An 18,080-nucleotide genomic window follows, 5' to 3' on the forward strand; every position below is an offset into this window, starting at 1 on the left:
GAGGGGCCCAGTGACAGGTGAATGGAGGGGCCCAGTGACAGGTGAACAGAGGGGCCCAGGGAGAGGTGAACGGAAGAGCCCAGCAACAGGTGAATACAACCCGGGAATGCTAGAGTCCAGATTCACTCTCTTTGCTCTTGGGTGGAGAGGCAAGAAGTGAAATCTCTCTAACAGGAGCTTTCTGCAGGAAATTTGCTTGTCTCTATTCCGAAATCCTAGTTCTTAGACAAAGAATGATGCCTTCTCTTTTTTTCTGACATTTCTAATTAACAGCCGCTATTCCATTACCACATAAATAGGCTCTGCCTTATGCTTTTAGTAACGCTCCTTACGCTGTGAGACACTGAAGTCTTCATTCCCTGCTTCCAAAAATACCTTATGATCCACATTAAAAAGCCATTTCTGTAGGACACAAAACTGTGAATATTGGAAATTGGGTGTTGTTCCAAATGAGTGTGTTTGTATATGTGTCAGTGTGTACACCTCCTTCCCATGTGGCCGTACAAAAGTGGAACACAAAACAGAAAGACTACCGTATACGCAGGCCAAAAGATAAGTTTTGCAAGCAATCAAATTTTCACGGTGTGTAAGAGACTTTCCAGAACATCATTAACGCACTATTAGTTGTGCATTAAATCAACAGACGCTAGATTTCATCTCGGCACAAAGTCCTCCGAAGAACGGAGAGATTTGGTGAATGTCCACGTTCCACACAAAACGACTCTTTTACAGGTCCAGGCCGCCGTTCTGCTTGTGCCCCAGGGAAGGACTGTACTGCTCTTCTCAGGCCCCGATATTCCAGAAATCACGCCCTCAGAGTCTATGGATTTCTCACTGTTACACGGGGACGTGGAGGAACCAGCACTGCAATGGAAGAACTCGCACGTTGTTGTAACTGAGGATCCCTTGGCATCCTGCCGGACTGGGATGTGGCCTGAGAGAAGGGCCGAGCACTTCTCATCCTGGGAGGGATCAGCCTGCACCACACCTTGACGGTGACGCAGAAAGGGCACGATTCTGTGCGTAGATACAGCTGAGACAACGGCTGGGTGGGATCCAGTCTTCTTCAGTCATAGAATAACCACAAGGTTTATGCCATCCCCATTGTGTAGAGAGGGAAACTGAGGCTCAGAGAGCAAGAAATGCACAGCTGAGGAGAGGAGGCCGGTGGCGAGGCCCAGCCTCCCTGACTCCCGAGTGCCAGTCGCATGCTGGTCGCGAAGGGCGCTGCTTTCTTCCTTCTTGTTGAGTCTGCGCTTTTGGAGAGGCATTGGCTCAAGGTCAAGAACCGTCCTCACGGTCATGTTGGGTAGAGGCCTAGGGAACTCTGAAGGCCACGGTGTGGGGTATTCTCACGGGCCCACACCATTGTGGTTCGCACAGCTGCGTGTCACAGAATCGTAACCGTGCAAAGTGCGCGTGGGTGGCAGGGAATACGGGACCCCGCAAATGGGGGCTGCCCGTGAGTCTCCCTCCCTCGGCCTCAGGGCCGCGGCTCCCATGTTCACGAGCCAACCCAGCCATCGCTCACGCGCCCCGACATTCAAGTGCTCTCCGCCTTGGCACGGGGGACCTGCCACAGTGTGTGAGACTCACTCAGAGGGAATCAAAGCTCCAACTTACCTTTCCGTAGGATCCTTGTCCTAGAACTTTCAGGAGTTCAAACTGGGAAGGGTCGGCCTTCTCAAAGCCTTCCTTTACATGGTGGCTGATGTCGATTTCCTTGACAGTGCCTTCCTCCTGCAAGAGAGCGGTGGTACATGGTGAATACACCCATCAGCAGGCTCCTCTGCATTCACCACACTCCCGTCCTACACTGAAGTTACGACACGCTGGGTCGTGTTATGGACTTTGAGGACCGCAGTGAAGGCAGGGAAAATCTCTTCCGACCCTCAAGGTTTTCCAGCCGGACTGAGGATTGAATTTACATGAGACCGATTAATAGGAGAAAAAAAAATCAAAGTATTATTCCATGTGCACAGAGGCCCAATAACGAAGCTGAGACCTAGAGAAATGACCAGAGCAGGCAGTTTTTATTCTTTTTTTTTTTAAGATTTTATTTATTTGAGAGAGAGAGAGAGCACAGACAGGGTGAGGGGAGAAGCAGACTCCCTGCCGAGCAGGGAGCCCGATGCGGGGCTCGATCCCGGGACTCCAGGATCATGACCTGAGCCGAAGGCAGACGCTTCACCGACTGAGCCACCCAGGCGCCCCCAGTTTTTACTCTTTATAGACAAAGGGACAACAACAAATCTGTCAGGGATGGGCAAGACAAGGAAAGCTTGACTTTGGGAGCTTCAGTTAATTAGGAATTATAAGAGGATTTGGGCTGGGGCAGTAAACTGGGAAAAAGTAGCAAAGGCTCCTGTCTCTGGCGACAGGCTGTCTCTATTTCCTGGTGACGAAGGGTACCCTCCCCGGGGCGGGGGGTGGTACTGTGACACGTGGGACATCACAGAGCTTTACGCCATCATCCTTCTCTGTGCCTATCTCAGGAAGCAGGCCGGGGAGCTCTCGCTTGCTTCTTTTCCACATGGATATTTGTCATTTGGTCTCATCTCAAGGACTCGTCAGGAGCTCTCCACAAAATCCATTCTGTGTCCAACAGTTTGGGCAAAAGTTGGGATAGGGATGATTATGGGACCCGTGCGGCAGAATGGACCTCTGAGATCTGGCTCAATGTCAGCGGGGCTGTGCTGAAAAGGGCCGTTGACAGGCTCCCTACGTGGCCGTGGTTTGTGAAACGCAGATGTGTGTCCTCCTCCTCCTTCCTGAAGGATACCTTTGCCAGAGCTAATGCAAAGTGCATTCCGTTGGTCTCCCAGAGACTAACGGTCAGAAGAAGCAGTCAGACAAGATTTTTCTGCCAGGCCAGAAGCAAGATTTCCCAGTAGGAAAAAAAAAAAAAAAAGTCCTTGTTCTTTAAATTGACATGGACAGAAATCACTACGATTTTTCGTCAGAGAACTTCCTGTCCCCACAGATGCATCACTTCACTTACAACAGGGTGAATCCACCCAATGCCAGCAATCTGAAGTTGGGAAGCTGGGAAAGAGGCGTTTTTCCTGACAGTAGAGGCTCACTGTTGCTCAGTGCCTCGCTGTGCTTCTCTGGGACTCCCCTTCCAGCCCCTCCATCCGAGCACTCACCCCTGCTCTACCATCTTGGCATCGGGCGAGGTGTTGAAAAACAGCAGAATGGGCTGGCTGAAAAGCTCATCTAAAAATAGCGCCCAGTAATCACAAGCACATTGTGTTCTGGGCACTCAGGACTTCTCATTGTTTCTTTCATTCCTTAAGAAATTGTTTTGAAGTAGAGATTCAGTCCGAGTCAGGCCCAGAGCTACAAGTGTTAGAGATGGGTTTCCACTCCTGGGGCTCAGGGACACCACCCCTTCTCCCTGGAGTTAGTCGAAGAGCAGCTGTTTTCAAGTGAAATCGTAATAGCAGTAATTTACATGACAGGGGTCTCTCTAAAATGTACGGAGATTTCGGTTTCTCAAAAGTTACGAATTGTTATATTTTATCTCTGCGTAACCAGTTTTGGACACCTTTAAAGTAGACCAAGGTCGTACGCGCCGCAAAACCTCACTGCAGGTCAGGAGCCTGTGCAGGAATGTTTTGCTTTTTCTCTTCCCATGGTTAAGAGAACGCTCCAATTTCTACATCTTTGAGGATTATTTGCCATTTTTGTAGAAACAGTGGTTTTTCTAATTGTGAACAGAAACAAATGAAAATAGCCAAAATGGATTCTTTTTGATCAGTTCCTAAGATTCCTAGGAGCTCAGTTAGGAGACCAATTAGAATGTCATTGATTTGTGATCACTTCTTGAATAAAAAAGTAAGGCTCGGGGGCAAAGGTCACCCAATTGGGGATTATATTTAGACTGTAGTCTGGGGTGGAGGTCACAGTTGAAGACATTCCCGCTTTCGGCCTCAAGCCTCCTAGACCTGCAGACCCTGTAGGCTCAGGAGACCGAGCAGCTTCTGGAAGGAACGTCTCCATTTAGCACAGGAAGGGAAAGCGACCGCGGGACCCTCAGCTTCACCGTGGTGCCTGGTTTCCCACAAAGACTGCACTCTGCGGGCCTGCAGCAGACTTTGATTTCCCACTCAGAAATCAAGGCCAAAGCCGAAGTTCAAAACACTTCTCCAAGTCCCCATAGACACATAGATGCTAGCCTTCCCTGCTGTTGACTTGTCAACTGAAGAAAGAGATGGAAGATGACTGGTCACTTAAGTGAGAACAAAGTGCCCCTTTCCTGTTAATGAAGCACTTTCCAGCAGTGGGCCCACTGACCACCCTCTCCCTACGGCGCACCCCGCTGGGAGTCCCCCAGAATTCCGATTTCCCTCCTGAATGAACTTCCATCACACAGCCGCGGTAATTCGGCACCTGCATTACGAACAAGGTCATAATTTCCTGAATCCCGTCTTTCTGTGACTTCATTTTGGTAAGAGACACATCAACAGTCACAGTGCTGAATAGAGAGTCAAATTCAACACTGTCGTGGGCGCAGAGTGGGAGAGGGACAGTGTCCACTCAGATGGCCAAGGAGCCCGGGGACAACGGGGGCGTGCACTCTTGGCTTGGCCTCCAATCACACTTCACAGCACATGTGTGTTTCATGACGATTCCAGATCATTCCTCCTCTTCAGCTGCTCTTTGTGGAGAGCCAGAGGCCCACAGTGGCGGTAAGTGAGGTCACTCAACCCGCTGGGACGCCGTCAGGTGGCATTCTTACAGTGGGAGCCCGCTGTGCCCAGTCCCTGGACATTCCCACCGCGTCCCTGCTCCTGGAGCGCCAGCCGGTGAAGCTGACTTCTCCTCCCTGTCCACCGCGCCCCCTTCCATTTCAGAAGTTTACCTTCTTAACATTTCAAATCAAAGGCTTACAAACAAATCTCTCAGAACGTTTCAAGTGTTTTGTATTCTTGCTGTCCAAGAATTTAGAGCAAACGTACCCAAAGCACATAGCTAGTTTCACCCCCGAGAATGGCATCAGAAACCTCAGAACTCTCTTCCCTGATCACATTGCAATGCGGTTCATTTCCCACGTGAAATCATTAAGGTCTTTAAGAGCAAAGACTCTCAGTTATCCCTAAGGAACCAAGAGTGTCACATTTTCGATTTCAGAGTTTTGCATTTGTAGTGACATTTTGGCTTGAATTCGCCTGAGGATACTTTGCTTTTCTCTTTCCCCAGAACTTAAAAGAAAGAAAGAGGGGAGGGGAAGGGAGGGGAGGGATGGGGAGGGGAAGGGAGGGGAGGGGAGGGGCGGGGAGGGGTGGGGCGGGGTGGCTGCTCCCGTGCTGACCACAGTGGCCCGTGTGCATAGATGCAGGCAGGGAGGGGAACATGTCCAGGCATGTCTGCTCTTGTTTCCGGATGGAACGGCCTATTTTCTGGATGATCACTGCCCTAAAGGGCAACTAGAATTATAATATCACCCATGTGTCATTTTGAAATAAATGCCTTTTCTTTGTTATCAGGCAGGCCATTTTATGTAGAACTCTGTGGATTTTAATGTTATTCCTTTCAGAAAATAAACTCTGTCCCTAAATGCTCTACATATGGCACTAAAGATTTGGTTTCTAGTGTGATTCCTGTGAATGGGTATTTTTTTTTTTTTTTAATAACTTGAGAAATTTGGTGGGGAGAAAGTGGTACCTTGCTTCACAAGCAAGAGGATTTCAAAAATGTTCTAATGAGATAAAAGCTAGAGAAATAAATTGTTTAAATGACATCAATATGTGACAAGATAATTTGTGACAATGAATTTTTTAAGTCCCCGTTGAATTGTTTTTGAACTTCTGACGGATCACAGAGCTTTGTGGGCAGGTACCCAGCAGTGGTCGTGAGAGGCTGGTGGCTGCAGAGAGTGATGAAAGTGGGCGGGGGGGGGGGGGGACACCTCACAGCTGTCCCCTCCTCCCTGCACTGAGGTCACTTTCTTAGAATGTCCTCCATCCCGAAACATCTGTTATTCATGTCATTTTTGAAGGGAGAATATTTGTGAAAAGCACATGCAAATCAAAAGTTTTGAACTATTAATGATAAAGACATAGAAAATAGAAGTTGGGCAAGTGTTAGCTTCACCTCCAGAACAGGGGGAGAGTTCATTCTAGAAATCACCAATTCACAGGTGGGATATCAATTCCCATGCAGGGTACAGAGTGGAGGATTAAACAGGTGGTTTATAAAAGTGTAGAAAAGAACAAGGAAAGGACCTAGCCTCTGAGTCTCTGGGAGCAAGTCCTTCAGAACCCCTGGGGGAGCTAGGAGCTGGTTAAATGTGCAGATCCCGGGGTGCGGGGGCAAGGCCTGGAATCTGTGAAGGACAGGGTCCTAGCTCAGAACACAGAACTGGGTTTCACTTAGCTTCCCTGCTCACACCAGCACTCTTTCCCCTCCTGTGCTTCCCACCAGCTTATGTGGATGCTCTATCTACTCAGTGAAAATAAAAATTTCATTGTCCCCCCACCCCCAAGTTCACCAGGTGCAGACACAACTCAGAAAGGATTTTCCAAACTCAGGGTCTCTGGTACCTCCACTACCCACTGGCATCCGGCTCCCACCACCTCACACCAAGTCATGACAGGGTGCTAACCCCAGGGGTCAGATCCCCGAGCTCCCCGCCTCTCTGTCTTCCTTGGGACATTTTCCTCACTGGCATCCAGGATGTCCTGCTCCCTGGGACCCTCCTACCTCCCCATTCTCTGTCTCCGTTCCTCCTTCCTTATCTCTCTGCCTCCCAGCATCCTGCCACACCCACCTCAGTCCCTGGCCTTCTCCCCTGTGGTCGCCCCCCCTTGGACCACACCCCGTCCTGGGGATTTATGCCGACCTCAGACGGGACCTCTCCCCAGGACTCCGACTCTGGAGGCCCACCACAGGCAGCTGAATGTGTGCGAGAGCCATCTGAGGGGACATGGCATCTCATGTCCTCCTTGAGGCTTTCCTTCATGCAGGGGTGGGCACGAGGTCCACTGGGACTTGTCACCAGCACCCCTGCCCTGTGAGGCCATGAGGTCACCTCAACTTCAGCAGCTGTGTCAGTTGCCATCAAGGAGACAGTCCACTTCCACTGTCCTCTTATTCCAGGTTCTCCCTCTAACACAGGTTTTGGCCTCTGAATATTTGCTACTAACTTCTCAACTCACTAGTGCATTTACATATTTTAAGAAAGATCGTGTATCCAGTACTGTTGACTTTTTAGCAAGAGAGCTTGACACTCACAGTCTAGGGTGTTGCTAGAAACAGAAGTTCAGGAATGCTTTCGGGGTGGAGAGAAGAGCCACCCCACAGCTTTCTGTGCCTCCTCCAGAAGGTAAAGATCAGAGGGGATGCCCTAAACAGCCCTGGAGGTGGAGGGATGGCCGGGGGTGGGGTGGGAAGTGGGGAGCTTCCCCCGGGAGCTCTGCACCGTCTGTGCAGGTTTGGGGTCTTTGTTATCAGCAAAGCTTGCTGGACCCATGAAGACATGCAGCTCACTGCAAAAAACCCAGGGTGGGTGGCTCTGTTCCTTGTGCTAATATGACATGAGGATGACCGGAACCACAAACTCTAAGAACCAGAAGGACCTCCTCCTTTCGGACAGGTCAGGCGGCTCCTTCAGCGGATCAGGGGCCTGCACCCACCCTGCAGGCCGCATGGCGGCCCTCCGAGCAGGCCTGGGCCGTGTGTGAGCAGCCCTGCACGCGCCTCGGCTAGAGTCTGCTCTCGCCGGGGCGTGGGGACAGGGCTGGCTGCCTTTGTCCCATTCATTTCTCGGGAAACGATGTCTAGAGAGAGTTTCCTCTCCATCTCCCCGGGGCTAAAAATAAACTGAGCCACTTAGTACAGGGCACCCCTCCCAACACGAGTGGAAATCAAGCTAGTCCTATGGCACTTGCTGGAATCCAGACAAAACAGGGATGGCTTTATTTAGGAAGAAATCTACAACTGCGCCGGAGGGAGGCGAGCAGGAAGGCCGGGGGCCCGGGAAGAGAAAGGAAAACCTGGTGAAATGTTGAGACAGCAGGTAGAAGCTCTGAAATTTCAGGAGTGGGACACAAGACACCCGAGTAGGGGAAAGATGTGCTCAGCTGCCCGAGATCCGTTTCCCACCCTGGTCGTTTCCAGTGCAGGAAGCACAGGTTTATTTGATCCAGTGCTTGTAGGACAGGCAGGAGGGGTACGTGCGGGCAGGAGGGGCACCTGAGGGCAGGAGGGGCACGTGCAGGCAGGAGGGGCACGTTCGGGCAGGAGGGGCACGTGCGGGCAGGAGGGGCACCTGTGGGCAGGAGGGGCACCTGCGCTGACCCGCACAGCCCACGGCTTGCTCTCATCCTGGAACGCTGTGTTTCCTTCTTCCCCAAGAGTGGCAGCGCAGAGGTGTGGTCGCCGTGGTAGCTCATGCCCAGGGATACTGGGTCAGGACAGGGCGCCTGTACAGGATGTCAGGGCAGACGAAGTGAAGGACACAGAGGAAGCGTGGGAGATGCCGCAGAACCAATCCCCGTTGCCTTCCATCCCAAATCCGGCCTTCGACCACCTGCACTCCGGTTAGTTCCAGTTGTCGAGTGTTCCCCTGTGTTTGAGTGAGAGCCCCACCCCCTCACCGGGCGGGATCTCTTCGCCCCCATCGCCTGCTGTCCCCTCCAATCACCTTCCCTTCCATCCTCCAATCACCTTCCCTTCCATCCTCCGAGAGGCTCTTGTCTGCGGCCATTCGTAGAAATCTCAGTCCACACAAATCGGACTCCCCGAGGGCTGGGACTGTAACACAGACCCCAGAGTGGCATTTCTGCAGGGCCTCCCTCGCCCGGGGGAGGGCTGTGGGGCCTGAGGGCCACGGCGTCCCACTGGCAGGCAGGCTGTGGCTCCCCATCCTCCCGGTGGGCCCCCCCGCCGCAGCCCCCTGGGGAAGCAGTGTCCGAGGCCGAGGCGCGGGGCTCTGGGGGCCGTCCGACTCTACACTTGGCTCCTGGGCTCTTCCCACCTCTTCTCGAAAGTTGCCTTCCGTGATGTGCTTTCTAACAAGTCACCTAACACGAGACAAGAACATCGCTATCTGCGGGTGAATTTATTCAGATGCACCAAGGAGTCTCCAAAGAGCCTCAAAACTGGGTGTGGATGGAAAACGACGCCTTAGGTCCAGACACAGAGAAGTTTCCTCAAGGAACAGACAGCTTTCTGTGGGGATGGTACTGTTCTGGGGCAGCAGGATGCGTGCACAAAGGGGGCTGATGACCTTATTCCTTAGCACAACTTTAAAAATAGTGCCAAGTAAAGACCTACAGAGGGTGATGGAACACCACCAGGTGCTCACCGAATAGACAATGATCACCACGCTGTTTCTCTTCCTCTTCCTCAGAACCTTTTCACTTTGGGTTTGAGATGTGTAGTACGGAGAAGGATATACTGAGAGATAAGAGAAAACATAGGCTTTAAAATCCCAAATGAAAAACCTGCGTGATGATAACCCACAGGATGAGTGTAACTAAGGAAGCTACGGTCATATCCCAGTGGTATTTAGTGGGACAAGCATCATACTTTCTCTAGCAAGGGAATATTTCATTTATCTGTCACCTTCTCCAACACTCAAATATTTATGTATTTCTTTTTTATTTTTTAAAGTTTATTTAATTTTCATAATCTCTACACCGGATGTGGGGCTTGAACTCACGACTCCCGAGACCAAGAGCCACACGCCCCTCCGACTGAGCCAGCCAGCCGCCCCAATTATTTATGTATTTCTGACTTGATATCCTAGTTTTTTCCCCAAAATCAACATTTTGTAAATGTTTGATACTCTCTCTCTTTCTCAAATAAATAAGTAAATCTTTAGAAACAAACAACAACAAAAAAACCTGATGTTCCTGACGGAGCAGAATAAGGAAATGCTGAACCAGCCAGTGGTCAGCAGCTCAGCACCCGCACGACTCTTCCACTCACACGAGGCTGTTTTCTGTTTCAAGTCCTCTGTAACTACAGTCCGTGAACAGCCCTGGGTCCCCTGCTTACGCCTGGGCACGAACCTTGCCCAGGGTGCACGGAGCCACCCGGACGGACAGCTATGTGTCCATTCTCACGACGGATCATGGCCCGCTCTTGTGCCTTCTCTAGTAAAAGGGGACAGTCCCGTGGCCGGACTACACTGTTATAGGCAGAAGACAAATCTACGAGTGTCATTACGGGGGTTTCACTTATTTTTCCCATCAAAAGAAAACTTGAGGTATGGAACCACGGCTCTCCAGCACCATCCATAAGAACTTGCATTTGGGGCTACCGGTCAGAGGGAGGTTCAAATCTTCAAAAGGGCAAAGAATATTCTCCAAGATAATGTGAATAATCAACATCTACATGGATTGTTGGTGTCTTTCTTGATAGATGCAGAAGATCATGACTGTAAATCTGTCCTGGGGAACATTTAAGTCAAAGGTACAAACCGTAATGAAAGTACAGTTTCTCTAGCACTCACTGGCAAACCAGACCTAAAAGGTGAGTCAAGGGCGCATATCGAGCTGGTGGGCAAAAAACATGGGCTTAGATGTCCATCGAAAGATGTGGGGCTCGGGGCAACAGCCCCTTCTCCTGTGGAGCGAGCAGAGGGAGGGAGCACGAGGACAGGCTGGTGGGGTGTCTCTAAACAAACCTGTGTAGAGAAAGCCACTTTGGTTTCCACAAAGAAAAAGTGGCTTAAGTAACAGATTTTTTAATGGTCCAACAAATACGTGGCAATAGTTAAGACTGATTGCTCCGACTGGAAAAGCCTTATCCTGGAATACCGACATTCCCAGCCCTTCCTCTGAAAGTAGAGGTGCAAAGCAGCTCTCCCTGCTGGAGGGGGGGGCACTGGACATTTGGGCAGACTTGTGCCTGGAATCTGCACGAGGGCCGGCAAAGCCGAATCTGTAGGGTGCAGATAACGATGAATTCTTCAAATTGATAACATTGTTCACATTCAGATGGGAATAATTTGCAAAAGGATTGTAAGGGGCCACCTTGCTTGGGGAGAATAATGGCAGCACCATTTGCCATTTGGACAAAGACGCAGGATGAGGTCATGTGTTGGGGAAAATAATAGTTTCGCCCTGTAAAGAATTTTATATTGTGACAGAAAATAATCAGCTACAATGCAAGAAATGATCTAAAGAGCCACTAAATCCATGTTTTAAAAGAGAAAGAAATGTGAACAGAAAAGAAAATTCCATGAATAGATAAGCACTGGTCTTATGTGCAGACTTCTTTTATTCCATACACAAATTCCATGGTCTATCCAGAGCACGTGCATTCATACCTTCTGACCCAGGAATCTCAGTTTTCAGACTTTATAAATAAAATCTGAATATAGGAAGCTGTTTGTTACAATGTATTTTTTTTAATATATAAGGATGAAGGAATGGGAAACAATTTAAACGTCCAGCAAACTCGGAAGAATTCAGTAAATGATGATACATCTACCATATGGAATTGTATGCAGGCATTAAAAGCGATCGTGCTGTTCACAATTGCTCCCAGAATAACGGGATACTTAGGTAAAACCTACCAAAAGACACACCGTCGCTGTGTGCTGAAAACTACAGAATGCTATGGAAAGAAATCAAAGAAGAGCTAAGTAAACAGAGAGAGATGCCATGTCCATAGATCAGAAGACTCAACACAGTGAAGAGTTTAATTCTCCAAAAATTGATCTGTAGTTATAATGCAACTCTTATCAGAATTTAAGCTAGGCTTTTTGTAGGTATAGACAAGCTCATTCTAAAATGGAAATGCAAATGCCAAAAACCAGAAATAGCTAAAAACAATTCTGAGAAAGAATAACCAAGTGGGAGGAATCACTGAAGCCATGTGAAGGCTTAAAAGGTAGCTAAAGTAATCGAGGGAGTGTGGTACTGGGGGAGGGGCAGATGCGGGGGCCAATGGAACAGAAGGGGGGTGCCCTGGAATAGACCCATCCAGTTATACCCAACTGTTCTTGGACAGCGATGGGAAGTTAATTCGATGGAGGAAGGAGTCTTTTCAACAAAGAGTGCTGGAGCAGTGGACGTCCAGGGAAAAAAAAGAAAAAGAAAAAAAGCAATGTGAACTAAATCCTGTAACTTATACAACAATTAACTGAAAACGGATCAGAGATATAAATGTAAACCATAAAACTATAAAATGTTTAGTAGAAAAGCTTCAGGACTTACAGCTAGGGGAAAAATTTCAGACATGACAGCAAAAGCATGATCCCTAAAAGGGAAAATTGATAAATTGAACTTAATCAAAACTTAAAACGTTTGCTCTCAAAGAGTCCGCAAAGAAGATGAATAGAGATGCTAGAGGCTGGGAGAAAACATCTGCAAAGCACTCATCCAATGAAAGTCTGTGTCCACAACATAAAGAATTCTCAAAATTCAACAGTAAAATAAAACAAACAGTCCAATTAAAAAATGGACAAAAGAGATAGTTGTTTCACCAAAGAAGATAGATGGATGGCAAAGAGCCACATGAAAATATACTCAACATCTTTAGCCATCAGAGAAACATAAAGCTGCAATAAGATATCGCTACCTACCTATCAATGACTACAAGAAGAAACAAAACAGTGATAACATCAGTGCTGACAAGGGTGCAGAGGAACTGGATCTCTCACACACTTCCCAGTGTTATGGCCGCTGGAAAAGAGTCTGGAAGTTTCTTACAAAATGCAACCTGCACTTATGGGACAAGCCAACAAGTGCATCCTTGGACAGTAATCCCAGAGGAAGGAAGCCTCTGTTCATACAAAAATCTTTACTTGTAACACCCAGGCTGGAAACAACCCAGATGTCCTTTGAGGGGTAAATGGTCGAGCAAGCTGAGACTGATCATCACACAGCAGTAAAACAGAACAAACTATCGATACACACAACTCGAATGAATCACCAGAGAATTACGCGGAGTAAATAAAGCCAATCTCTACAGATTATATTTATATGATTTCCTTTGTATGTCATTCTTGTCATGACAAAATTATAGAGAAAAAGAACATATTAGTGGTTGCCAGAGGTAGCGTTATGTGCGTCCATAAAAGAGCTGTAGGAGGGATCTTTGTGGAGGTGAGAATTCTGTGTCTTGATTGTGGTGGGACTTACGTGACTCTACATATGTGATGAAACTGGATAGAACTACACACAGACACACACACATACAACTGGTAACACCTGAAGAAAATCTGTTGATGGCACCAAATGCCAAATTCCTAGTTTTAATATTGTAGTATTGTTGGGGCGCCTGGGTGGCTCAGTCATTAAGCACCTGCCTTCGGCTCAGGTCATGATCCCAGCGTCCTGGGATCGAGCCCCGCATCGGGCTCCAGCCCCGCATCGGGCTCCCTGCTTCTCCCTCTTCCATTCCCCCTGCTTGTGTTCCTCTCTCACTGTGTCTCTCTCTGTCAAATAAATAAATAAAATCTTAAAAAAAAAAAAAATATTGTAGTATTGTTATACAACATATGACCAGCAGGGGAAATTGGGTGAAGGGCAGACAGGAGTTCTGTACTAGTTTTTGTAACTTCCTGCGACTCTATAATTATTTCAGAATAAAAAAAATTTTGTTAAGTGATTTTGAAGTCCATTTGGCAATGTTGAAAGAGTCTTATTATAAGACTGTACATCAAAGGAGGCAGCCTATAAATTTTATGTACATGATGGTTACCATGATATTTAAAAGATGTGTAGGAAAAATATTTATGGAAAATAATTGGAGGTATTTTTTTTTAAGATTTTATTTATTTGCAAGAGAGAGAGGATGAGAGACAGAGAGCATGAGAGGGAGGAGGGTCAGAGGGAGAAGCAGACTCCCTGCTGAGCAGGGAGCCCGATGTGGGATTCGATCTCAGGACTCCAGGATCATGACCTGAGCTGAAGGCGGGTCACTTAACCAACTGAGCCACCCAGGCACCCAAAAATAATTGGAGGTATTAACGGTAGCAGTATTGGAGGGCTGTAAATGATTAATTTTCTTCCCATTGCTTTCTAAATTTCATTATAAAGAAATATAAAAATGATCAAGAAGACCCCATCTATGTAAGGAAATTTAAAAAACAGTAAAGTCACCTTACCAACTGTCTATGTGAGATTCCCACATTCATCCACTGCTCTCCTATCCAGCAACACTGAAACACTATGGGAAGTTTAGGCAAAATTAACTGTGAGCTAATTAAGCAAATAAAATCTCGCTGCAAGAAAACAAAAAGACAGAAGCCAGCATTAAGTACTTTGGATACCATTTCTGGATGCAAAGAATAAACTTGCCATTTGGTGAAAAAGACAGGCTCAATATTTTTAAAGCTATTAAAATTTTTATACTCAACATGCAGGATTCATCTTTTGGATTAACACAAAATTTCCAAACAGGGTGCAGATGGTAAACACAAACGTGCGCTATACGGAGACCAACACATACTTTCCAGCCTGGCAGGTGGCCAGTGAGTTAACAGATGATTTTCTTGGGTTGCCAGGTATTTGGGGATGGGTGGTATGAACTTAACTGGAAACCAACAAACAAAAAGCTGGTTTAAAAGTGAGATTAGAGATGAATATCTGCTATAGCTAATCAGACAACCAAGAGGAGTGTGATAAATTTCTCCTAAATAGGTTTGTAGCTATAAATACGAAGAGTTTACATTTTTTCCTGAAGAGTCATGAGTAGAATCCAAGCAAAATCAAGTGTGGTCGGTTTTGCAGTGTGTGGGGGGGGGGATTAGCAATCCCTGTGTCTCTGAGGGACAGTTCCACATAAGTGGCCTTCCTAGATATAAGGCCAAGGTGGGATTCGGTACTTGGGGCGATGGAGGAGAACCACTTCTGCCAATACTCTGGTCCTGGCTATTTTTCCAGTTTCCTGTCAAAAGTAGATCATCGCACATATCCTTAAAGAAAACTGCTGATTCGGTTATCAGAGTTTCGGAACACGGTTCATGGAGCAGGTCTGCTGTATATACTCTATTTTCCTACCGTGATCATTCTTACAAAGAGAATCCAGACAGAAAATGATCGTGAACTTCACAATGCAGTTTTAACAATTTCAGTGGCAAGGTGCAGATTACTTTTTACCAGTTTCTAAAACTGCTGAAAAGACAAAAGTTTTGGACAAAAACCTCATTCAAAGAAGTTAGCTGAATAACCATCCCTCTTTTGGTTTTTAAACCATCTTAGTTGACATTTTCAAAGATTACAAAGCGTTCTGCTGAAAAACAAAACAGATAGAACTTAAAGTTTTGGCATGCCCCACCAGCACATACCCTGCAGCCCCCCACCTGAGCCTGGAGCTGGGAGAACCTGCCCAAGACAATGCAATCAAAAGGCATTAAGCTACCTTGAAATCTACACACGCATTAGTTTTTGCCAATAGGAGCTGTAAATGACAGATTCAATGTCATGAGCACAGACGAAGCATATCTATGGAGGTGACAAACTGAGCCAGTTTTCACAGCACATCCTTTCCGATGCTGACATAGCAGCTCACTGCCCTCAGCAGAATACCAAAGACTGAGAATCAAAAGATCCCTCGTAGGGCCCACCGAGCAATCCGGACAATTAAAGTTTACCCCCCCAGGAGACAGACTTCACCTGCCTGAAGTTCCTGGTCACCCAATGAAGGCAGTTCAGGGACGTGGCGAACGCTTCTCTGAGAAATTAGAGGTTACGTGCAGGGTGAGCACGTTTTCAGCTGACTCCTCCATCGGAGTGCCTTCGTGCACACACCCATTTTGTTCTCGGTGGTACCCTCCAATGCTGTGTTTACTCAGTAAGTGCAGAGGCAGCAGTGAATGCCTTCTGGGTGGTTTTACAACGTGTAGCAACAGCCCCCCTGTTTGGCATTCCGTAGGATGTCCTGCTCCAAGCATCAGTCTGCAGAACCACACGCGCAGTGCGACCACGCCCACCTACTTACGGCGCCAGACGTGGGCTCTGGAACTTTCTGCACATGTAGAATCATCACCTACATGTGGGTTGCCAGGTATTTGGGGATGGGTGGTATTTCTAAATTCAAAGAAATCATAAAAGTTTTTAAAAGCCTATCCTACCTTGGTTTCACCAAAACGCTTCAGCCACGGACCACAATTCCGGGCAGTATCTTGTTGCCTTTCTAGATCACACACTTGGTCACAGACCTAGTGGATGGTGGAGAAATTCCTAAAGTTCCTCTGAAGCTCTGGTAGTCATATGCCAAAAAGTGAAGTGTTTACCCCAGAATAATGAGATGAAAACTTGCTCAGAAAACCCTGTCGGTTGAATCGAGGTGTAGGAGTTCTGTCATCTCCCATGCACAAGGAAAAGTAGGTCTTCACTGATGGAATAGCAGCGATGGACCAACCACACAATCCCTGCGTTTCCGTCTGGCCGCAACTGCAGGCGCTTGGCAGCTGTGTGTCCGTCCTGAGGTCGAGCTAGGACGTGTGATCTACCAGGCTCGACTAACAGTCTACAATCTGAGTGGTCCCGTTAGCAGAGGAGTGCACTGATACAATACTGCTGAATTAACATTCTCCCAGTAGAATAAATGAAATCCTAAAAAAAATGGGGTGCCTGAGTGGCTCAGTCGTTAAGCGTCTGCCTTCGGCTCAGGTCACGATCCCAGGGTCCTGGGATGGAGTCCTGCAACGGGCTCCTTGCTCTGTGGGAAGCCTGCTTCTCCTTCTCCCACTCCCCCTGCTCGTGCTCTCTCTCTCTCTCAAGTAAATAAACAAAATCTTTAAAAAAATAAAAAATAAAATTATCCCAGTTGAACTCCTATGCTGTAGGTATCTTGGCCACTGACTCATGTGTGGTTAAACTCCTTGCTACCAGACAATGCTCAGAAGGTCCTTGGAACAGAATGGCAAACCTCTGGTGAGCCGCAAGCGTCTCAGGCAGAGTGGGAAGGAGCCTGGGGACAGCTCGGCTAGTGCAGACCCCTCCCGGGGAACAGTACCGGACACCACTGTCACACCATCACCCGTCTGGCTCATCTCATTGCTGCTGCCACTCTTACTGAGCCAAGCACGGGGTGCTGCTTTGAATGGACTTGGTTAACTTCTGCAGCAACTGCATTTTCAAAAAGAAAACCAGTCTACTTTCATCTGTGTTTCAATGTTTCCAAATTGCTCTTCTTTCCCAGAATGACAGCTTTGGACCATTAGCGCAAATCCCACTGAGGTTTGCATGTATTCTTGGATCTCACCCAGAACTGCGCTCCACTGAGAAACACACGGGTTAGGTCAAAGCCTTCGTGGGCGCCACGGGCGGGGGTGCCAGGATGCGCTCTCGCCAGCAGGCTGCCCCGAAGCGGCGGCTGAAACTGCACCGTGGCCTGTGGGGGGGGCACGGAGGGACCGTACGGAATGATCCAGCGCAGTCCCTGGAACTGCCGTCACTACGGCAACTGATACAGTCTCAGTTCGGCTTTCGGCCCCTCCTTCCCACAGCCTAATGTGTTCTTCTTACTACCCTTCAAACCTTCCAAATAATGGTTACCCGGGAAATTACCACTGGCCCTTTCCCCAAGTAAGAGCATTGCAAATTTTCATGAGTTGTGCAAATCTTAACTTCTGTTTCAAGCCTTGTGACTACCGTATTCCCAGACGGCAAGGCAGCTTTGCAAAGTGGAGCATGATACAAAGTTTCCGTGTTTCCTTCAGTTGTGAGAGTGGATGTGCACAGTCAGCAACGGGGCCAGGAGCTGCCGAGGGAACAGAAATCCCGAGGCGTCTGTTTCATCACTCCGGAGGTACATCCTGTCTCGGGGAGGTGCAGAGAGTGGTCAGAGACGAGGAGCCAGGACGAGTCCCCCGGCTTCATCTCATGAGGAGGTAGAGGTAGGCACGCCAGTGACAGTGAGGACCCTGTCTCCTTCGCGGAGGTCCTAAGGTCACATGCTGCCCTGTGGGACCGGACCTCAAGCACGCCAACAGGTGTGAGCTTCCATCGGGGCAAAGCTGACCTAGGATGGAATTCCGATGTCCAGCCGAGGAGACTCTGCACCACGACCCCACCGGCAACGTCACCGCAAGTCTTACACGCACACACGCACACACACATGCACACACGTGCGCACACACACGTGCATGCACGGCAGGTGCACTCAGG

The 18,080-nt window shown here is 48.2% G+C and overlaps 1 protein-coding gene across 2 annotated transcripts in view; it reads right to left on the reverse strand.

The window, feature by feature from the left end:
• Positions 1–18,080, reverse strand: part of LOC118001843 (ribosomal protein S6 kinase alpha-2-like) — a 155,719-nt gene that overhangs the window by 84,382 nt on the left and 53,257 nt on the right. The window contains exon 2 of one of the 2 annotated variants that reach the window (XM_034992008.1): positions 1,624–1,740. In XM_034992008.1, coding sequence (XP_034847899.1) covers positions 1,624–1,740 — 117 coding nt within the window. Of the gene's footprint in view, positions 1–1,623; positions 1,741–18,080 lie in introns of those variants that run through there. The other variant, XM_034992009.1, reaches the window with a different exon arrangement.

The sequence above is a fragment of the Mirounga leonina genome, unplaced genomic scaffold, assembly GCF_011800145.1.
Source record: "Mirounga leonina isolate KUSES-001 unplaced genomic scaffold, KU_Mleo_1.0 Mir_54, whole genome shotgun sequence".
Taxonomy (NCBI): domain Eukaryota; kingdom Metazoa; phylum Chordata; class Mammalia; order Carnivora; family Phocidae; genus Mirounga; species Mirounga leonina.